The sequence below is a fragment of the Nannospalax galili genome, unplaced genomic scaffold (assembly GCF_000622305.1).
Source record: "Nannospalax galili isolate Female #2095 unplaced genomic scaffold, S.galili_v1.0 scaffold902, whole genome shotgun sequence".
Lineage (NCBI taxonomy): Eukaryota > Metazoa > Chordata > Mammalia > Rodentia > Spalacidae > Nannospalax > Nannospalax galili.
In genome coordinates, this window is record NW_008347814.1 from 863,601 (window position 1) to 887,170 (window position 23,570).

The window sequence follows — 23,570 nt, forward strand, 5'->3', positions numbered from 1 at the left end:
TATATATATAGTCTTGAAATTGTTCCGCAGTTTTGGCACATATTTGTTCTGTTTTGCTTCAGATTACCATATCTAATTTGTTTGAAATATTTAGGAAACATTTCGAGGTCCATGCATCGGACTCTCCTTACGGATATCCAGCAAATGCTGTGCTACCAGCTCTAGCCCGTCACAGGAGGTTTAACTGCCAAGGCTGCAGCTTGTGTGTCAGACCTCCTGTAACCCAACAGCTCTCTCTATTCATGACCTTCATGCATGAACTTCCACGATGTGTTTTTTTTAGTTTGTTTGATTTGTTTTTCCAAAGTTCTTTATGAGAAAACTATTAGTTCTGGCTTTGATATTTGCCTTGGGAGACCTAAGCTTTCTCCTTAGTAACACTTAAAATTCAGAAACCACCACTTCTTTTTTTTTAAATTAAAAAATATTATATTTATTTATATTTTAATGTGTATGAGTATATTGCCTGCAGCACTGCACTGCAGTGCTGAGAACTGAACCTGGGTCCTCTGAAAGAGAAACTAGTGCTCTTAACTGCTGAGCCATCTCTCCAGCCCCAGACCATTTTTTTTTCATAAAAATGCAATAATTTCTCCATTCTTTGACAATGACAAGTTCTCTGCTTGTTATTGGTTAGTCCCACCCTGGTAAAGTAAGGCCTAGTTTTTCATCCAGGGCACCACAGGGGTCCTAATCTAGGTCCTGTTCAGGCATGAACATGTTCTGAACTCACATTCTGTGTTCTTCCTAGGGACTTGACCCCCAGGTATGCAGGAGCTCCCCCTGTAGTCCAGGGTCCCTTCCCCTAACTCCTAGGATCCACAATTTAACTAGATCAGAGGTAATCCTATGGTCTCTGCCAAACCCTTTGACATAAGCCTCTGAAGACTGATCACTGAGGTTCATCCACAGGAGGAGAGGCTGGAATTAGGGCTTGGAAGCACCCAAACCAAAGAAAGGCAATATTTGGGATGCTATGCTTGGGTCCTTGGCCACCACCTGCCTATATGACTATGGTACCAGCAATTCAATGGCTGAAACTTCACCCCTCAGAGGGGCAGTTGGAGTCACTGTCTCCACTGTCCTGGCTATATAGAAAAAGCTTTACCAGAGCATGCCTAGAAAAATGTTTGCCAAAGCTCTGTCTGATTTGGGAGGAACTCTGAGTGGAATGGATAGACTTTGTCTTTCCTGCATCTCCAAATGCAGATTATACAACTCTTTCTCAGGTTTTCTGGCAACCAGACCATTTGTAGTAGTTTTTAGGATGGGTTCACTCCTTTGTCCTTAAGTCTTCAGATCATGAAACATCTTCTACCTTAAATCTACATTCTTCCATCTGAGAAACCAACAGGTGAGCCTAGCTAGAACCACATACCAGCCTGACACTCACATAAATGTTCAGCTAGCTGTCCCAGGTCTGAAATACAGAACTGAGAACTGTCCCCTGGGAGTGAAAGAGGTGCATGCAGATTAGAAAGCCAGGTACACCCTGGATCTCTTGGCCACTTCACAACCTGCTTTCTTGAAGAATATAGAGCCCAGAGCCAGATTTTCAATGTAATCAGGCATCCTGGTAGTTAGGGATGCTCCCCTGTTGCACAACTTAGGTCACTTTTCTACTGTTGATGTGGAACGAAGGAAGGAATAGAATAGCGAGGGATCTGAGTTCATTGCACTGTTCCTGAGCAAAAGCCACATGGATTTTCCCACCTATTTGATGTAGATTTGGGAATGGAGAATGGACAAGAGAGTACATCTCACTTCTTAAGACTGAGCAATTCCATTCCTCTTCAGGCAGCCATTCAAACCAGGGAGTGTTTTGATCCTCTGGATTTCCAGGATCAGGCCCTTGACTGAATTCTTCTGTGTCAGACTGGGACTGCCAGGGTCCCTTGGGGCACCTAGGGTGGCCTTCCCTTTGGAAAAGAGTCTCTATGCCACCATAGTTCACTCTTAGGAGCGGCTGCAGCAGTCAGGAGGTTGGTTCTGGGCCTTCATTGAGTTTCTGGGGACTGACACATCACCCGTGGGTTTAACACTTCTCCTAAGAAGTTTATTCTTTACAACTTGATATTATTATTATTTTTTAAATTTTTATTATGTTATATGTGTATTGCCTGCATGTAGGTAAGTGCACCCATGTCATGCAATGCCTGCAGACAGAAGAGGCTGTCAGATTCCCTGGAACTGGAGTTATGGACAGCTGCTAGCTGCCATGTGGGTGCTGGGATTCAAACCTGGGTCTTCTGCAAGTGTTCTTAACCACCAAGCCATCTTTCCAGCCCCACAACTTAACATTATTAAATGTCAATCCTTTATCTTAGAAGAAACCAGACATAGTGTATTTTTAAAATATCTATTTCAGCCTAGTAAGGCCAGACTCCTATTACAGAATCCACTAGTTTACAGAGCCCCCAATCAGAGCCCTCCCTCCACCCATGGACAATGGACTTACTAGATTCTGGATTCTAGGTTCTTTCCATTTGTCTAGAGGAGTATTTTTTCCTTTTGTGTGTACATATGTGTGCCAGGAGTTGACACTGGGCATCTTCCTAGATAACTTTCCACCTTATTTTGAAACGGTCTCTCACTAAACCTGGTGATTGCCGATCTGGATAGATTGGCTGCCATCCCCAGGGATCTCCCTGCCTCTGTCTCCCCAACATTGATGTTGCAGGTTCATGCCCCCATCCCCAGCTTTTTTTTTATGTGGGTGCTATGGATCGGAACTCAGGTCCACTAGAAAAAAGGCATCTCTGTTTATAAGAAATTCATTAAAATTTTTCTTCCAGCTCCCCAGAGGAATTAAAAAAAAAAGCAGACATCTTAAATATGATAGGGCAAAAATGACTTAGATTATCACAATTGAAGTTGAAGATGGTCCTCACAGGGAGTGTGTCATTTCAGTTGTGAAGGGCTATGACTTGACATCATCCACAGATGTGCACTTCAATCACACCATGGATCCCAGGCATCTGGGTTGGGCATCCTTACTTAATCACAGTTTTCTCTCTGTCATGGTCTTCAGAGTGTGCCTCTCTCTGCTCATTTACCTGCCTCTAGACAGTCTAAGGAGAAGGTATCACAGACCTGTTCTTTCCCATCTCCATGGTCCTCTCACAGAGTTGAGCTAGAGGGCCCTTTACTATAGGCTATACTTGTTGAGCCTTCTTCCTTTTGGTAAGCCCAAGTCCATTGTACTTGGTCAACAAGGCCTGACTAAAAGCTCAGATCCCACTTCTGTCCCTGAGGTTTCCACAGCTCCTGGTGACTCTAATCCATGGTAGCTGGGAGGATCTAAGATCTGCCTCTATCCCCAGAGCCAAGATACTTTGAATAGTCTCACATCCTGGAATTATCCATTGGCTTACAGCTTAAAGAGAGCTTATGGAATGGAATGTGTCCACAGGTGACACAGGTTCTTATGCAACCGTGGCTAGTCTGCCACAAGAGAGGAATTGAGTCCATCTTGTTTTGGTGCTCCCCAGTCCATCTCCTCAGAGAAGACCATGGAGCCTCTGGGTAGAGCTAAGGCAACAACTTCCATCCCCCATTAATGGAGCCCCTGAAAGGTACTATATATCCTTAGATTTTCTTGGTTTGAGAATAGGCCAAAACAACTGCATTCATTTCCAATGGCTTCTGCAGCAAATGTCCATAGGCAGTGTGACTTAAAGAAATGCAAATTTATTATTTTAGATTCTGGAGGTTGGAAATCCCAATATCAAGGAATTGCCAGGAAAACATTTCTTCTGGAGGCCCCCCAGGAAGAACCTGTTTCGTTGCCCTTTCCAGACTCTAGAGGGCGCCTGCATTCTTTGGTCTTGTCCCTCTCACTGAGCTTCCCTCTCCAAAGCCACCAACAGAGCATCTTCAAATCTCTCCCTCTGACTACTGCTTCCCATCTTCTGTTCTTATTTTATCCCTCCTCTCTCTCTTAAAAGGAGTTGTTTTAAAATTTTTGTTTTTCTATGTATGTATGTATGTATGTATGTATGTATGTATGTATTATGTATGTCTGTTTGTATGTAAGATAGGATCTTATGTAGCCAAGGCTGGCCTGGAACTTGCTGTGTAGTAAGGATGACCTTGATCTCCTGACTCTCTTGTGTCCACCTTTCAAGTGCTGGGGTTACAGGTATATGTCACCATGCCAAGTTTATGCAGTCCTGGGCTCAAACCCAAGGCTTCATGTGTGCTAGGCCAGCATTCTGTCAACTGAGATGCATCCTTAGCCCAAAAGCAGCTTTGTAATTACATTAGGCCACCTATGTAATCCAAGATAACACCCTATTTCAATATTACTAATTTAATCTATCTGCAGTTTTTTTGGTATGCAAAATATCCTGTTCACAGCTTTTACCCAGGAACAGAGGCATAGGTAGATTTTCAGACTGAGGTGGTGAGGCCGATAGAAGATCTGTTTCACCTGGTCTGGCTTTGGCTTTTGCGAGTCCTGAATTTGTTGCTTTCTTTTGGTTCTGCCCATCTAGGTATTTAATTCTATTTGTGGTCTTGAAAGCAGAGGACATTCCTCCTGGGCCCCAGCACACAGCCTGATGCCCATGGCCTGGGGAGCAACTGAAAGCGTCCATTTTCTGATAGTGGCAGAAGACAGTCTAGTTTGAGTGTGACACGTCTTCCCTCTAGTAAGAGAGGTGCTGAGTTTAGCACCAACCTTCGGGGCTTACCCTGGGCACCTACTGTGTGCAGGTACCTCAGTAGAATTGCTCCTGTCTCCCAAGCTTTTAGGGGCGCAGGGACCTGTGACTGTTCCAGAGTCAGCCATCAAGCAACTGGTTACAGGTGCATTTCTAGATTGCATAATCTTAGTCACATCAGAGAGACTAGTTGGTGATTCCCAGACACTCCCCCTCCCAACCCCAGCATGCTAAGGAATATTCATTTAACTATCTTTCACTATCTTTTAAAAATTATAAAATGGCAAGCCTATTTCAAAGAAGGGTACAAAGTAGGACAGATTACTATTTCTAAAGACAGAGAGGCGGCACCGATATTTATGAGGCACACAACTCTAGCATTGTAAGGAAGCAAAATTCTTTCTTTAGCAAATTCTGCCATGGTCATGTCAGGCTGTGGTGCTGGACTTATTCAGAAGTATTCGTAAAAGCCAAGGAGGTGAAATTTAAGAAATCCTTAGGATTTTGCAGGGGCCAGGCTGTCTTTGTTTTGTTTATTGGGTTTTTGGAAATGTAAGGCTGATGTAGCTTTTCCAGCCACAGAGCCTGGTAAAGTAAGTACGACGCCAGGGGTTTCCTTAGTCATGTGCCCATAGCATTTTTGGCATAAGTGGATTCCATGTATATCTTAAATACACAATGAGCCCGTGTTTAAAATAACAGAAGTGGGTAAGAAGAGTAAAGAACAGCCAACTAAAAACTTTTTTTTTTTTTTTTTTTTTTTTTTTTTTTTGAGACAGGGTTTCCCTTTAGCCCCAGCTGTCCTGGAACTTACTATGTAGACCAGGCTGGCCTTGAACTCACAGAGATCTGCCTGCCTCTGCCTCCCGAGTGCTGGGATTAAAGGCATGCGCCACCATGCCCAGCCCAACTAAAAACTTTTTTATTCAGTGATACCCAAAATCAGTATGGATCTTTGAAAGTAAATGAGTCCCTGGTTGACTGTGGAGGGGGAGAGCAGACACAGGAGGAAGAAGCAGGCAGCTTTGATGCCCGGAAGATGACTAGAAAATGGTATAAGAAAATGATGCAGAGACTTTAGGGAAGTGTGATTTTGATTTGTGTTTTTGTCCAGATCTGGAGTTCTGAGATTAGGAGTAAAGGGCTGGAGGAGAAATATCACCTCAGGCCCTGGGCCCTCCTGAAGATTGCTCTTCCTCAAATTATGTTTCTGTAGACCTTCTGGACTTTTGTTACATGGCTTTTTAAAATTTTAAACAAATAGAAAACCCATAGCACTTGGGAAGCAGAGGCAGGAACATCAGGAGGAGTTCAAGGCGGGCCTTGGCTACATAATCCGTTTGAGGCAAGCTTGAGCTACATGAGACACTTGCCCTAACCCCCACACAAGATAATTGCAGTGTAATTGGCCACTCCTTTTATTAGTGTTTTAGTTTGGGAAATGCGGGCACCTCCATAGCCCTTTCTTTTCTGCTATGTTTCAGGAAAAAAACCCAACATTTTAAATTGCTAGCAACAAAAACACATTCTTTACCTTGGAGCATGTGTGACTTGCCTGATACCCCTGACTTTTCTGAGCATGCCTTAGTTGACTTTGTTTCTTGATTGCACTTAGCTAAAAAGTAGACACAGGCACCTCAGTAAGAATGATCTTTTACTAAATGTTGGTTTCACTAATAGTTGGGAAAAAATTTCTCCCTCCATGTTCAGATCCATGAGTTTTAGAGCATAAAAAATAGTCTAAGAACATCACCATCCAACTTGGAAAGAAGGCATTTGGTGGAGTTACATCAGATTCATAATCATAAATAAATTCGACTGTGTTTTTCTAGCATCCACAGCCCTGTCCCTCTGACTGAATTATGATTGTGCAGGACTCAGATGGGATGAGATGAAATGGATCAGGGTGGAGGCAGGATGCTGAACTGCCCTGCAGAACTGAGCCTTCCTTGCAGGGCTCCCCACTCTGACATTCTGCTTGGGCTCTTGTTTCCATGGAGTAACTTTGCACTTCTGCCGCAGGTAGAGCAAGTTGGCCAACTGGCTGTGTTTATAGAGGCAGCGTTAGACTATCACAGGCAGTCCACAGAGATCCTGCAGGAGCTGCAGAACAAGCTACAGGTGAGGTAAGTGCCTCTGCTTTCCCCAAGCAAAGGGCTGCAGAGTTCAGCAGAAGAGAAATCATCTCCCTGTCTTCCAGTCTTGTTTTGAATTTTCTCTAGCTGGCTTTCAGGTTGGGTATGAGATAGACTAATAATAAATATGTAGCTTGGGCCAACAGGATAGAACTAGGGAAAGGATTGTGACAGCTTTTCTCTTTATTGAAGTCCTTCCCGTGTTTATAGCCTTGGCAGTCCTGACGAAGATGGACAAGACAGAAGAGCAGTCTTGGTTTCCTTGCTGACTTGCTAAGGGATTAGCTCCCTGTTGACCAATTGGGGGTAGTGATGACACATGCTTCATCCCCCATATCTAGAGATGTGGAGAGACCCAAATATTCAGAACTATGTAAAAAAGCTATCAGGTCCTAATCATATGACGATACTAGGAACAGAAAGAGTTGACTATACCTTCTGAATGGTCAAAGAAATGTTTCTCTCTGTCCATGGCTTTTATGACCAATGTAGTCTCTACTTTCTGAAAAATCAGTAGTATCATTTATAATGTGTCCAGTAAGGCCAGTAATCAAAATATTGGTTTAAAAAAACCTACCTATGTTTTGACTAGGCTTGATAACAGAAAATTGTTTTACATAGGATTATGGTCATGGATCTATTCAGAGGGAGTTTTGCTTGAATCAGTGCTGAATCAGAGGGAAGACAGTCTCTGCAACATCTGACTCTGTAGGCAGGTGGCCATCTCGGTGTCATGTGAGCAGATTTTGACAGCTCCCTCTCTAGCAAAGAGGGAAGAAGGCAGCCAGCAACTGGGGAGTGCCCACTTGCTAAGTGTCTCCAGACATTTTGAGGCCATCTTTTCCAGATGAATTCCAACAGGAAACTCAAAGTTATAATTGAAGAACTGCATGTGGGGCACATCCCTAACACTCTGGACTCTCAGGAGTCAGCATGCAAACATTGCTCTCTGGACCCTGCTGGGTCTTGTCCTCCTCCCAGGAGAATGAAGGTGCTGGGAGGCTCTGCTGTCTGGGACAGAGGTCTGACTCTGCTTCCCATGTGTGTTACAGAATATCATTTGCATCCAGCATCCCTAAGCGAGATTACAAGCCGAGGCCCGTGAACAGGAGTTCCAGTGAGCTCAACGGGGTTTCCACCAGTTCTACAGCAAAGACAACAGGTAAATTAGCCATCTGAAGTGTGCCATGTGGGGTGTTAGTGAGGCACATTTGTGCCTGAGTGTTGCTGAGTCTGTCTGTGTGACTGCACTGAGACTTTGACTTTCTTCTGTTCACTGGTTCCTAGTTTCAGGTTTTTATCACATTTTGAAAATCAGCACCAAGAAGAATTCTGTCGTGTACAAAGGCCTTGTGATATGCTGTTAGACAGACCCTTGGCCACGGAACCATCCTCACTGTGATCCTTGATATTTAAAGTTTCAATACTTTCAAAATATTTTATCAATTTTTTAGAAAGTTTTAATTAGCATTTTCTGAGCACCTGAGATATGCCAGACACAGTCTTAAGTATTGCATAGTTAGTTTTTAATGACAGTTGGCACATAGCTATGTTCCAGAATAAAATAAATGGAAAAAATTTAATATTGTGAAAGTTTCCTTACTTTATGATTTCCAATGGCATCCTAATGTCCTCCTCCCTAGATCATAACCTCTGTTAATGACTTTGTATGAATATTGTCATATCTGTGTCTGTGCTTACTGTTACATATATAACGGTTTTATTTTTTTCTGTTTTGTAAATTCAAGATCATCTTAGGCATATGGTTCTAAAGTTTTCTTTGCAAAGTGCATCACTCTTTCTTGTAGTTATTTCTGGGTCATGCGTAGATCTAGACCACTATTTTTAATAACTTCATATTTTTCATTACATATACCATATCCCTATTCCTGGCAACAGTGAATATCCTTTATCTGCCTCTGTAAATGCAGATGAGAAAGTCTTCTAGGAACTGAAATTGCTGAGTCAGACTGAAGACACATTTTAAATGATAGTAGATATTGCCGAGGGACCCTCCAAGACAGCCACAGTATGTCAATGTGTGAATGCTTGCCACCCACACTGGTGCCACTAGACTTTAATTTCTGTCAAGCATTCCTGCATAAAAGTGGTATTCGCTGGGCATGGTGGCACATGCCTTTAATCCCAGCACTCGGGAGGCAGAGGCAGGCAGATCTCTGTGAGTTCAAGGACAGCTGGGGCTACAGGTAGACCGTCTCGAAAAGACCAAAAACAAAAAAAGTGGTATTCAATCTTAATTTTAGCCTTTCTACAATCGCTAGTGAGCTTACTCATATTTTCTTATGTCTGAGTTTCATCATTTGCTCATTTTCTTTGAGGTAATTTGCTTTGTCTTAGTGATTTGTAGGGAATCTTTACATATGGTGATATTAATAGCATTCTTTCCCCAGTTTGTCACTTATCTTTAAATTTAGCAAAGTGTTTTTTTGTTTGTTTTTGCTTTATTTGCCTCATTGAATTTTGTTTGGAGGACATGAAAGCTCTTCTTCTGATGTAGTAAAATTTGTCAATCTTTTTGTTGATAATTTTTACATTTTGTGCCCTCTGAGAGAATCTTACTGTCCCTGAAGTTATTCTGCTATGTTTTTCTAGTACTTTAAAAACCTTACCTTATGGACTGGAGAGATGGCTCAGCGGTTAAGAACACTGACTGTTCTTGCAGAAGACCTGGGTTCGAATTCCAGCACCCACATGGAAGCTAACAACTGTCCATAACTCCAGTCCCAAGGGATCCGACAGCCTCTTCTGACCTCTGCAGGCATCGCACAACATGGGTGCACTTACGTACATGTAGGCAATACATGCATACACATAAAATAAAAATAATAAATAAAATTTAAAAAATAATAAATAGAATTAAAAATTGCTATTTAGATCTTCATCACATGAATTTTGTTTTTGTAAATTGAATGAAACTGCTAAGCTACCAGAGTGGCCATACCATTTTCCATCCCCAGTAGCAGCTGTATGGTTCAGTTTCTCCACATCTTTGTCAGCATTTGATGTTGCTGCTACTTTTAATTCTAGCTACTTTGATGAAGATGCTGAGCATCTTTTCATGTGCTTATTTGCCATGTGTATCCTCTTGAGTGAAAGGCCTCTTCCTGTCTTTGCCCATTTTCTAATTCTATTGTTTCATTGTTTCCATTTTTACTGCTGAGTTTTGACAGGTCTTTGTTGAGGCCAAATAGAAGTCTTTTGATACACACATACACACACACACAATTTGCAGTGTACTCTTTTTAAAATATTTTATTATTTTTATCTTATGTGTACAAATATATTGCCTACATGTGTGTAAATGCCCCCGTGTCATGCAATGCTGCAGAGGTCAGAAGAGGGCGTCAGATTCCCCTGGAACTGGAGTTAAGAACGGTTCTTAACTGTCATGTTGGTGCTGGGAATCAAACCCCGTCCTCTGCATGAGCAGTCAGTGTTCTTAACCACTGAGCCATCTCTCCAGCCCCTGCAGTGTATTCTTTTTATAACATCATTTACACATCAGAATTTTTTAATACTTTTTTAATCCTGATCAATTTCTGTGTATCAGTTTTCCAGTATAAACTGTGCTTTTGGGACAGAGTGTTGGCATTTTCTGCTCAGCCTTAGATCCCAAAGAATTTCTCCCTGTGTCTTTTCTTAAGCCCTATTTGAAGTTACTTTTTGCACAGGTTTGAGACTTGGGTTGAGTTGATTTATTTTGGTCTTGGATGTTCGGTTGTTTTTCCCTGACACCTACTGCCCAGAGAGGCTGGGGCCTGCATTTCCCACATTGTCACTGCCCTTTAAAGTTCTTTCTTCCAATGAAAAGTAAAAACTATCAGAGTAATATGTGCATATGACTTTAAAAATGGTACTCCAAGGGTTATGGTTATGAAAAACAGCAGTCTCCTTACGACTTCCCACTCATTTTCTGCTCTCACAAGAAACCATTTTCAATTATGTTTACCATTTCTTTGATATTTGAGTCCTTGTTCTAAATCGAATGCTTGTATTACTGGTTTTTACTTTGTTTTGAGTCACATGAGTTTCCTGATACGGAGTTAACTCCTTCAGTCTCCTGTATACTTTCTCTGCCCTTCCAATTTACCTATAATCACCGTTTTCAATAAAGACACGCTTGGTGTAACCATGACTCCCATCAGGATTCTCAAAATGTCTGCCCCGTGGCCTTTCCTGCTGTTGTTTTACCCGTCTTGCCTCTGCCTCCCGATGAAGTCAATAACCTCCATTTAACTGTTGCAGTGGGACGCTGGGTATCAGGGAAGTGCGGGGGGGGGTGCCTTCTCTGTCTTCCCTCATCTGTCACTTCTGTTCTTGAATATACTTCCGCTCTCTGAATCCGCCCCCTCTTGCATATGCAGAAACACACACATGCACACACACGCAACACACCCACACACCTACATCCCACTTCATGCTGTCTCCAAAGTTTTCTCTAAAGATCTATTTAAAATATATTTTATTTATTATTTTTATTTTATGTGTATGAGTATATTGCCTACATGTATGTAAGTGCACCCATGTTGTGTAATGTCGTGGAGGTCAGAAGAGGGTGTCAGATCCCCTGGAACTGGAGTTAAGGAGTTAACTGCTGCCATGTAGGTGCTGGGAATTGAACCCAGGTCCTCTGCAAGAACAGTCAGTGCTCTTAACCGCTGAGCCATCTCTCCAGCCCCCTCTAAAGGTCTTTTGAGTCATCTGCCTCCTCACCCGTCTATGCCATACCTGAGTGTTGGGATGGATTAACAGTCAAGACATTCGTTTCCCTCATCTCTTCTGTTTTTGTTTGCAAGTTATGCTTGGTGGTCTTCTGCACATCAAAAATTTTATATGGTTCTGAAGTAGAAAACCAATGTTTCAGGGCCGAGGAGATGGCTCAGAATTAAAAGCACTTGCTATGCACATGTGAGGACTGGAGTTTGGATTCCCAGCACCCATGTAAATGCCAGTGGGTGTGGTGGCCCACGTGTAATCTCAGCCTTCAGGAAAAGTAGCCACATCAATGAGCTCTGGTTCAAATGAGAGGCTATGTCTCAGTATATAAGGTGGAGAGTGATTGAAGAAGACGCTGGATATCAACTCTGACCTCTGTGTGCAATGCACCCACCCAGGTGTACCTGCATGCATGTGAACACACACACACACACACACACACACACACACTACATGAAGATGTACACACAAAAAAACAAAAGAGAAACTGCTGCAGCAGTGCAGCTATGTCTGTCTTTGCACAGCTTCTCAAGTGCCATTGCTGCAGCACTGTATCCCCAGGCCAGCTCACCATCGTTCCTCTAACCTTCAGCTTTGATCTTCAGTTGTTGGCTTTCCTAATTCCTTTGCTTCTCCAAAGAATTGTAGCATTGACTTTTTTATTTCTATCAAAACAGCACATTCAGGTTTTAATTTTGTTTGGATTGAAACTACAGCTTATTTGAGGGGGGAATTGATGATTTAATCATACTGAATGTTCCAATCTTGAACACAATTGTGATTTTATTTTCTATTTTTCAGATCTTTAATTTTTCTCAGTAATGTTTTTCTACTTTGGGTATAAAGGTCTTGTATTCATTAATATACCTCTAAATATTTAATATTTTGATATAATTATAAACATTTGTGTGTGCATGTGTGCGTGTGTACACATGTGTGCACGTGCATGTGGAGGCTAGAGGTCAGCCTAGGGTGTCCTTCTCCTTTGCTCCACCTTGTTTTTGAGATAGGATTTCTCACTGAACCTGGAGCTTCCTGATTCAGATAGGCTGACTGGCCAGCGAGCTCTAGGGATCTGCTTGTCGGCCTCCCCAGGCCTGGGGTTACAGGTGCACACCACCATGCCTGGCTCTTTCACATGAATGCTGGGAATCCTAACTCAAGTCCTCATGTTTATGGCAAGTGCTATACTGACTGAACCATCTCCCCAGCCCCTACAAGCAGCACTTTTATAAAATGTCCATTTTTGTTACTTTCATTGTTGGCATGCATTTTTTCACTGCTAGAAATACTCTTGATTTGTTTTTAAATATTGAGCTTGTATTTTGCCAAGCGCCTGAATTTGCTTATTAGTTTTAACATCTATTTATTTATTATTTATTTATTTATTTATTTTTCTTTTTGACAGTGTCTCCTTGGTCCCAGCCTGCCTAGAAGTCACTATGTGGACCAGGCTGGCCTCTGTACCACAGAGATCAACCTGCCTCTGCCTCCCCAGGGCTAAGATTAAAGGTGTATGCCACCATGCCTGGCATTAACATTTTTTTAAATAGATACCATGATTTTTTTTCATCTAGATGATCATGCCATCTGCAAATAAAACCAGTTTTACTGGGTACCTGGAAGCCCTTTGTTTTTTTCTTTCCCTTTCACATTTGCTGGAGTACAGGATAAAGTTAAGTGGAGGTGGTTCGAGGTTTCAGGCCCGCCTTGTCCCTGGCCTTAGGCCTATGTAGCCAGTGTGTTTCATAATTAAGTACATGTTAGCTGCAGGGCTTTTCATAGACATGTCTTATCAAATTGACACAGTTCCCTTCTTCGTTTCACTGAGTGTTTCCTAATATTGTCAAGTGCTTTTATTGACATCTGTTGAGGTGATCATTATTTTCTCTTCATTTGTGGTTTGTGAATTGGCTTCAAGTTAATTAAACAGATCTTGCTTTCCTGGAATAAATCTGTTGTGGGGAAGAGAGTTTTATTTATTGTTTTTATTTTTATATGTATGAATCTATTGCCTGCATGCACGTAAGTGCCCCTGTGTCATGCAGTGCCCACAGAAGCCAGAAGAGGGTGTCAGATCCCCTGGAACTGGAGATTTGTGGTTTGTGAATTGGCTTCAAGTTAATTAAACAGATCTTGCTTTCCTGGAATAAATCTGTTGTGGGGAAGAGAGTTTTATTTATTGTTTTTATTTTTATATGTATGAATCTATTGCCTGCATGCACGTAAGTGCCCCTGTGTCATGCAGTGCCCACAGAAGCCAGAAGAGGGTGTCAGATCCCCTGGAACTGGAGTTACAGATGACAGATGGTAGCTGCCATGTGGGTGCTAGAAATTGAACCTGGGTCTTCTGCAAGAGCAACCAGTGCTCTTAACTGCTGAGCCATCTCTCCAGCCCGAATGTATATATTCTAAGTCAGAAGTTTTATTCACCTTAAAAAACAAATTTAACTCATAGCTAAACATACAAATAAAATTATATATACCCTAAGGCATCTCAATTTGTCACTGAGTCCAAGTTTAGTGGTAGTTTGTCATGTCTTCTGGTTTGGATGCCTGGCAGTACATCTGTACTTGAATTTCTCGTCCTGGGACACCTTCGTCCTCCATAGTAGAAATAGACACACTTTCTCATCTTTTCACTTCCACACTTGGCCCACAAGTGATTTCACTTGAAAGAGGCCACATGAAGAAATAAATACCATACATCCAGAGTTCCCTTTCTCATGAAGATGAGAGCAGAGAAGTGGGCTTTCAAGGGCAAGATCCAGAGGTTCTTTCTGGAAGTCTGTGTAACAGCAGTGTCAGAAGCAATCAAGGCTAGGGTCTAGAGGCTGGGGAGATGGCTTAGGAAAGTACTTACAGTGCAACATGAGGATGTTTGAGCTCAGAACCTACTTGTATACTTGTAATTCCAGCACAGGGGAGGTAGAAACAGGAGGATTCCTGGGGCCCCAGTGGCCAGCCAGTCTTGTTGAATCGGTGAGTTCCAGGTAAAAGTGAAGAACTCTGTCTCAAAAAAAAGTACAGAGCAATAGAGAAAGACACCCAAAATTTTCTAGTTCATATACATTTGTACACATATGCCCATACACAAACACACATGTATCATACAAACACATGCTCACACAGTTTTAAAAAGGGAAAAATGGTTGTTGCTCATACTGTGAATTTTCTCCTAACCATTCATGTGTTGCTAGGTGATGTTCCTGACTTTGCAGTCTCTAAACCTGATACTCTGACTTGTCCTAGCATCCCTTACACTCACTTGGGCTGGGTGACTTTGGTGGGTAGAATTATAGCTCCAAAAACATAAGCTGTAGTTCCAACCTCTGTACCATGTTAATTTTTGAGGAGTATTAGATTTCTGGAGAAGCTGTGAAAGCTCTACTAAGTGTCACAAAAACCCTATCTATTTCCCTATTATTAGCACCTTATCCATTTGGCCCATCTATTTTAATTAGGAAACCTGTATCAATGCAGTGTGATTTACTGAAGTCTATGCATTATTCAAACTTCCTCAGTTTTTACCTAATGCTCCTTTACTGTTCCAGGACCCACCCAGAATACCAGCTAACATTTAACTGTCCTGTCCCATTAGACCCCTTGAAGCTCAGACTTTGTTTTTATGAATGTGACAGTTTTGGGGAGTGCTGTTTAGGTAGCTTGTCCCTCGGTTGAGAATTGTTTGATGTTTTCACATTATCAGACTGGGTGGTGGGCTTGAGGGAGGAAGGCACATGTACTCCCATCACAATACCTCAGGACATTCTTGGAAGTATGGCTGATCACTGATCACTTTGTGCATTCATGATCAGTGTGCCACGAGGTGTTTGTCAGCTCTCTCCTCTGTGAAGTTTCACTTTTTATCCTTTGTAAAGACTTTTTTTTTTGAGACAGTATTTCACATATCCCAGGCAGGCTTGAACTCATGATGTAGCTGCTGATTACAGGATTTCTGATCCTCCTGCCTCCACCTCTGGAGTGCTGGAATGACAGACATATGCCACTGTGCCTGGTTAATGTGGTGCTGGGGCCTGACCTCCAAACACCCTACCAACTGGGTTGCATTCTCCACTTCAGATTTTTAAATAGATACAAAGCTACCTCGGTTATCTGTATCTTCTTGCATCAGCCTTAGGAGTTTGTATCTTTTAAGGGATTCATCCATTTCATCCATGTTATCAAATTTATGGGTGTTCCCAATATGTCCTCATTATCTTTAAGGGTATGTGGACTTTGGAGTGATGTAGCCCATGATAGTTACCTTTCTTGCTGTGACAAAATACCTGACAAGATCAACTTAAGGGAAGATGGTTTTATCTGGGCTCATGTTTTCAGATAGTGTGCAGTTCATCACAGCACAGTGGTGGGAATGAGGGGCAGTATGCCGCAGTCAGGAAGCAGAGAGACAGATGAATGCTGGTGAGCATGCTCTGAGTTCATGTTTATGTTCAGTTAAACCTCTCTGGAAAGACCCTCACAGATATGACTCTGTTTCCTAGATGGTTCCAAACCCAGTCAAGTTGACAGTGAACCTTTGCATCACATTTTCCCTTCATTTTGGAAATTGGCATTTGGTAATTTCCCCTTGTCTTAATGGTTTTGACTGTAAAAACCAACCTTCCACTGCACTGATTTTTTTCCTTGAATTTTCTTTTCTGGAGCTCTTCCCTTATGGGTACCGCTATATTTCTTCTGCTTGCTTTGCAGTTCACGTGTTCTTTTTCTAATCTTGTGTGTAGAAGCCGAAGGTGAGTCTGTTGTTTGCTCACACTTGATAGGACTTTCTTGCCATCAATTCTCTTTTAAGTATTATATTTTAAGTATTATATTAGCAGCATCTCATAGGTTTGTATATATTGTGTTTTCAAGTTCATCTTCAAAATACTTCTGTGGGCTGAGGAGATGGGATATGGTAAGTGCTTGTTGCACAAGCACGAGAACCTGAGTTCAATCCCCAGCACCCATGTAAAGAAACACCAGGTGTCGTGGCTGGCACCTCGAGTCCCAGTCCTGGGGTGGCAAAGACAGGCAGGTCATGGGGCTCGCTGGTCAGCCAGTCTACCTACTTGAGAAGCTCCCATACAATGACAGACATTGTCTCAAAAAACAAGGTGAGTGACTTCTGAGGAACAGCATTCAAGGTTGGCTTCTGTCCACATTAGTGCACATACATCTGTACACATGGCATGCACCACATGAACATAACTACGTACATACACAAGGAGAACAAAATATATTCTGCTTTCACTTTTCATATTTTTTAACCTATGTTTTATTTTTCAAATTTATTGTTTTGTTCAAATAATCCTGTGGTATGAATTGTACCCTTTAACATTTTTCTATTAACACTGCTTTCTTTTCTAAATAACATGACTTCATTGAAAATAAGACCAGCTTTATGGCCTAGCATATGACCCATCTTAGTAAATGTTCTGTATGTACTTAAAAAGAATCTATGGTTTATTCTTGGTGGGTGGGGTGTTCTGTAAATGTCAATTAGGTTAAATTAGATCATGTTATTCAGTCTTCTATAGCCTCACTGAGTTTTGTCCTGTTAATTTTTGGGTAAGAAGTATTGAACCCTCTCGTGGTTGTGGTGGATATGTCTTTTTCTCCTGGCAGTTGAATCAGAAATATGGAAAGCTAGTTTCCATTCCTTCTTCCTGACTGTATTTTTAAAGTCTTCATTTAGCATCTTTGTACGTTCCTACCTCTTTGAATGTTTTTTGGAATCTGGCATCTTTTGAAGTTCTCAGCCATTGCTAATTCTTGGCTCTGTGCACATTTTGTTACTTGAGCTTTCTTGTGGCTTTGCCTCTTGGGGCAGAGGAGGCAGTGGGGTGCTCTGCTGAGTGAGGTGTGCAGTTTCACTATGACGCTGGCCTGGCCTTCTGTTTTGGGTTGCTATGCTCAGACTCCTTCCTGAAGACTTTTCTGGACTCCCAGGAGGAGACTGACACCTGGCTGTTCTTCCAGAATACCAACCAATCATCCAGCCTGCACTACCCCCTTACTGTGGGCTTCAGGGATCCTCAGAAGCTGCTTTCATAGCATCCCTATTTGGGGACTGTTTGAGCTTGGTTTCCCATGCCTGCTATGTTCTGTCTTTCAGTTTCTTTTCTTTTCTTTTTTTTTTTCCCAATCTAGTTTACAGCACTGTTTCCTTTTTAACTTTAAAGACTCCCATTTAAAAACTAATAGGCATTTGATACATGAATGGAATGGGATCGCCTTACAATTAACACCCCCTCCCCCATGTTAAAACAGCCTACCTTTAAACTGTTCATACTCCTGCATCACAGTGGATGCTTCTCTGTTTTCACCCACGGTGGTTTTAAGTGCTATCTGGATGTAGGCACAACTATCATATCATAGGAAATGTTCTTGCTTCAGTTTCCTTCAGTCATTCTTATGTTGATGAGATGAAGCCATTGTTTTATGCTGGAATTTCTTTTGCAGTATTGGAGACTGAACTCAGAGCCTCACCCATGCTAAGCAAGTGTTCTACCTCTGAGTTATAGCCCCAACCCAATGCTGAAATATTTATCCCCCCCCCGTGTGTATGTGTAATATTTGCATGTGTGTGCACATGGGTGTACAGGTATGCTCACCTATGCAAGTGAGTGCATGTGGAGGCCAGAAGTTGACACCAAAATCTTTCCTTTATCACTTCACCATATTTTTTGAGACAGGGTCTCTCCCTGACACTGGTTGGCTAGCAAGTCTCTCTTATCTACCCCTCTCAGCCCCAGTATTGGGGTTATAGGTATGCACTGCCACACCCAGCTTTTACATGGGTTATGGGGACCTGAACTTGTGTCCTCATGCTTGCACAGGAGGCACTTTACCCTCTGAGCCATCTTCCCCAGCTCTGAAATACTTTTGATGTCCAATTTTACCATAGATACTAGGCCTCAGGTTAAAAGTCTTCTTCAGGCAAAAGTACCTTGATTAAATTTGATTAAATTGTCTATTTGCCATCATTATTATTTCAGAATCACAGTGTGGTATTGTAATTTATAGGCTGTTTTGCTAGATTTTAATTTAAAATTTGATGTCATGTTCCATTTAAAATTATTTGAATAAATTTTATTTCATTACAAATCAACAAGAAGATACTCAGACCAATTCTTTCAAGACTTCTTTTGTATTAGGGTAACCTAGTTTCAGTTAAAACCCAACAGAAACAAAAAGTACAGCAAACAATGTAAGAGTTTCTCATTCATCCAGGGAGAGCAGTCCAAAGGGATGGCTGGTTCTAATTCAGACTCACTCAGTTTGCTTGTCAGTCCAGCCAGGAGCTGGGGGACAAGAACACTAATGTCCTCTTAAGCCAGCAAGGTGGAAATGACACACATTCTGGGACAACCACACATAAGGACCAAGCAGTGTAGGAAATGCAGGCTCTGGTCACCTAGTTATAGTGTGTCTTGGCTTATTTGTGCCGCTATAACAGCTTGCCCCAGAAAAACAGCAAAATTTGTTGCTCGCAGTTCTAGAGACAGACAAGTCTGTCATCAAAGTACTGGCAGATTTGGTCCGTTCCTCATAGATGGTACTTTCTAGCAGTTTATTGCAGGTAGAAGGGGCAAATAAGTTCTACTGGACCTCTTTTGTAAAGGCACTAACCTCATTCACAAGGATAGCCCTCATGACCTCATCACTTTCCAAAGGCTCCAACACATTGCATGCTCAGTAAAGGATTGAGTTAAGTATATGAGGGGCTGGAGAGATGGCTCAGCAGTTAAGAGCACTGACTGCTCGTGCAGAGAGGACCCAGGTTTGATTCCCAGCACCCACATGGTGTCTATGAACTGTCCTTAACTCCAGTTCCAGGGGAATCCGATGCCCTCTTCTGACCTCCATGGCATTGCACGACACGGGTGCACTTACATACGTGCAGGCAATACACTCATACACATTAAAAAAAGTTTATTATATGAATTTTGGGCACACATAACAGACCAATGCTTATAGTACAAAGATTCAGACCACAGCAGATGGACATATATAGCAGGCACAAGTCCCTAAAAAATGATGGTATCTTCTGGACCCTGGTGGTGAAGGACCTGCCCTCATTAGACCCTTGTTCAGTTCTCTGGTGTGTGTGGGGAGGGGTGTTGGTGTCCTCTCGTTATTCATCCTGTTAGCCCGTAGAATTGCTCCCTCAGAAACTCCACCTCTGAAGCAGGCCTTGGGAGTTGTTTTCTTTTAGATTTATGCTGTCTGGCTCCTTGAGGCTTACTATGTGCAGATATTTCCAGGTTGGGGCTGCAAGTTTCCTCACAGTTTGAGTTCATCAAAACCATAATGTGGGTTCTACCCTGTGTGTCTCAGCAACTGTGTGCCCAGAACCATGCTGAAGGGCATTCTCAGACACAGCTCTTAAGACAGCTTTATGTGTTCTTTTCTTGTCAAATCCCTGCGACCTTCTCTCAGCCTGTAGAAACTGTTTTCTGGCCTCTTGAATCAACAGACTTACGTGAAAGGGAAAATCTCAAGTCCTTGACACACAGCCGAGTTCCTTTGGTTTAGTGAGATCTCTGAGAATTATTTGAAGCTGCAGCTCACTTACCTTGTGTTCTTTGGGGCTATTAGAGCAGATACCGTTCCTAACATGTGATTCTCGACCTCGGGCCTTCTTCTTCTCTTGATGTTTTTACTTGCAAACTGCGTGATTCTTTACCTTCATATCCAAACTCAGTAGCTACGGCAAGGCACACCTGATAGACACTTGTGTTCTAGTGTTAGTCATCTTCGTTCTTTAGAACCCCTTATGCATGTGCCCACTTTCAAGGTTATCATAGGTCAAACTTTTACCAACTGCTTTGGTGTTGTGATCTCCCAAACATCACTGGCTTTCATGCCTGTAGCATGTTTTCTCTCCCTTGTTACCTGCTGAACCATTGTCTCTGGCTTTAGGTTTTATTATGGCAATGCCCCACTTCTGGTAATAGTTTCTATGTTAAGGTAATAGTAGTACTGTTCCCGAAGACTTGAGAAATGAAGGCTAGAAGTTCAGGGATAGAGATTTCCTGTAAGGAAATGAGCCAGAAGTGGCTTGCGTGGTCACCTCCGCTTGCGTCCCACTGACAAGGGTTTAGTCATATGACACAACTGGCTGAAAAGGGAGGAAGAGTTGAGCTGGAGATCCAGATCCTGCCCTTAATTCTGTCACTATGGAAGAGGAGAGTGGGGTTGAGTGGACAGCTTGCAGTCTACCACATTTATGTATTAGAAACTTACTGGCGGGAAACGTCTGCTCTGTCACTCAGTGCCTTCTGTTGGGTTCTGTAGATTTTATTTCTGTTAGAATGTGGCATTTGGGCACAATCTCACAAGCACTGTGGAAATATACATTAGACTCACTTAAGCGTGGGCAGACTTTTGGTAGAAGGCCAGACAGTAAGTAGGTTTATGTTCTCTATAGGGCTATGTGGTCTTTGTCATAAGTACTCAACTGTTTTGTTACATCATATAAACATGTCCATAGACAAATGAAATGATATAACTTTGTTCCATTTATACATTATTTGGCTTACAGCCACAGTTTGAGCCCCTGTCATGACTCACTGGGAAATCAATGTAGCACTGTCTGTCAGGAGTTTGTGTATTATCTCAGAAGCTTTGTTCCTGGAAATATATCCTAAAGAAATAATTTAAGCATTGAATATGCTTTATATCTGTTAAGCATTTTTTTAAAAATTCTTTATGGGCACAACCTGATGAATAGTTATTTATTTATAGTTATTTGTCAATGGCCAGATAATGGTTAAGTAGATTTGGGTAGATTAAGTGAAGATATTATGCATCTACTTAAATATGTTGATGTGCGGATTATTCAGAGCCATAAACAGATATAAAGCTAAGTAGAAATGAAAGACAAAGTTATTTGCATGTACACTAGGCTAAGTAGTAAGATTATGGGCTATTTATTTATTTGTTTGTTTGTGACAGGGTCTCCGTGTAAGTCCCAAGGTAGTCTCTGTCTCACAGAGTTCTTCCTGCCTCTGCCTCCCCAGTGCTGGGATTAAAGATGTGTGCCAGTACATCTGGCTTATATCTTTTTTTTTTAAAAGGCATTTGAAAAAATTTATTTCACTAAGAATATTTAAGCAAACAAAAATGTATCTAGTCTTGGGGAAAGTCAATGGCATTGACAAATAGGTATGATTTCTTCTTTAAGGAAATTGTGTACCCTGTTACATTCCTATTTTCTCTGGCTGCCAGGAAGCTCACTGCCTAATTCAAGGTTTAAGCACAACCTCTTCAGCTGACTGCTGGAGATAACAAAGCTCCCTGCTTTGCTGGGTCCAATCCCGGTGCACGTCTGTTGCTCCAGTGTCATTGTTAATAGTGCCTCCTCTTAATATCAAAACTTCTGTGGCTTAGATGGTTTTCTTACTTTTTATGATTTTGCCTTTCTATTTCTGATCTGAAACTCTGAATACAAATATTACTACAAACCAGTTCAGATGTTAGTCTTAGAAATATGGTGGATGTAAATAAATTAAAAGTTTGAAAATGTGTACAATCCCAGCTTTCACACGTAGTGTATTACCTTTGAGTAAAGCAGAACCCTTTGAGTAAAGGACCCACCAGAGCTTGGTCCTTCTCCCACTCCACCCTTCCAACTGGCACCCATGCAAGGGGCTAGTTCTTGAAGATGGGATCCAGGACCTCATAATAACACTGCAGAGAGTGAAAATATGAAACCTCAGTAAATAGTAATGTAATGATAATAACAGCTACACCTCAGTACCAACATTAGGGTAAATAGTTGACTAGATACATTCATTTATAGAACTGCTTTATCCCCATTTTACAGATGAGTAACTGAACTCTCAAGGAGGTCAAGTGGAATTTTTCTGTAGGTCACAAAGCCAGTAAGAATCAGTGATAGGTACTTGCCCTTACAGATGTTCCATTTTCTCTCATTAAGAAGGAATACTTTGGGATGGGAAGATGGCTCAATTGCTAAGTGCTTGCTGTGCAAGCATGAGGATCTGAGTTTAGATCCCCAGCACCTACATAAAAAGCCAGGCATAGAGGTGTGTGCCTGTAATCTCAGTGCTGGGGAGGTGGAGGCAGGGAGGCTTCCTGGGGCTTGCTGGCCAGCTTGTCTTGCTAAATTTTTGCTTGCTCCCACTCCAGGTTGAGTGAGAGACCCTGCCTCAAAAAATAAGGTGGAGAATGATAGAGGAAGACACTCAGTGCTGACTTCTACATGCAGGCAAACAATGTGTACACACAGGTGACATGTTCACACACAGAGAGAAGGAATCCTGGTGAATGTAACAGGATGTTTAAGAGCATTGGGAACAATTTCTTTCCAGGATTCAAGATCATGGGGAGTGTGTGGCCATGTGTGGTGGCCGAGAACTTCTGCTATGTACATCTGGCTTAGTGGAGGGGAACTCTGATAGGACAGGGAAGTCTCTGCACTTCCTCACCCAGGCCATGTGGGTCTGAACTTCAGTCCCTTCTTCCTTGGCCAGTAGCTCTGTCCCTAGGCATTAAATTGTTAGAAAGGTAATGCTCAGAGGTTACCAGATGTAAAAAGATGGCTTTAAAGGAGGCTGTGTGTCCAGTATCTCAATTTTCAACTGCAGAGTCTCCTGCGTGCCACTGTGGCCATGTACCTATGCCAGCCACTTCCTTAAGTTTACCTTACTGGTAGCCTTGGGTCCCTTTGTCACATATCCATCATTGGGCTTTGCTGATTTGTAGGTGAAATTTTTGAGTGTAAAAGGGCCCTGTACTATTTGTTTCTCAGGCACAGTTTCAAAAGAAAACAGCATTTTACAGCCTGCATTAATGGGAAATTACTCTCCATTAGGATTCTGAATGACTTGCCCATAATGTTTATAAAGGAAAGGAAAAATGTCAAGCATTTCACTAACAATTTAAAGCAAAGCTCTGAAGACTGTGCCAGAAACTAATTCCAAGAACATTTTCTTCATCATTTCTTCTTTCTAGAGGAAAAACAGAGAGAGAGAGAGAGAGAGAGAGAGAGAGAGAGAGAGAG

At 42.0% G+C, this 23,570-nt stretch overlaps 1 protein-coding gene across 3 annotated transcripts in view; it reads left to right on the forward strand.

The window, feature by feature from the left end:
* Sh3gl3 (SH3 domain containing GRB2 like 3, endophilin A3) overlaps nt 1-23,570 on the forward strand; it is a 173,200-nt gene that overhangs the window by 136,382 nt on the left and 13,248 nt on the right. For all 3 annotated transcript variants that reach the window (XM_008844441.1, XM_008844442.1, XM_029568987.1), the window contains 2 exons: nt 6,687-6,790; nt 7,852-7,961. In XM_008844441.1, coding sequence (XP_008842663.1) covers nt 6,687-6,790; nt 7,852-7,961 — 214 coding nt within the window. The remainder of the gene's footprint in view (nt 1-6,686; nt 6,791-7,851; nt 7,962-23,570) is intronic.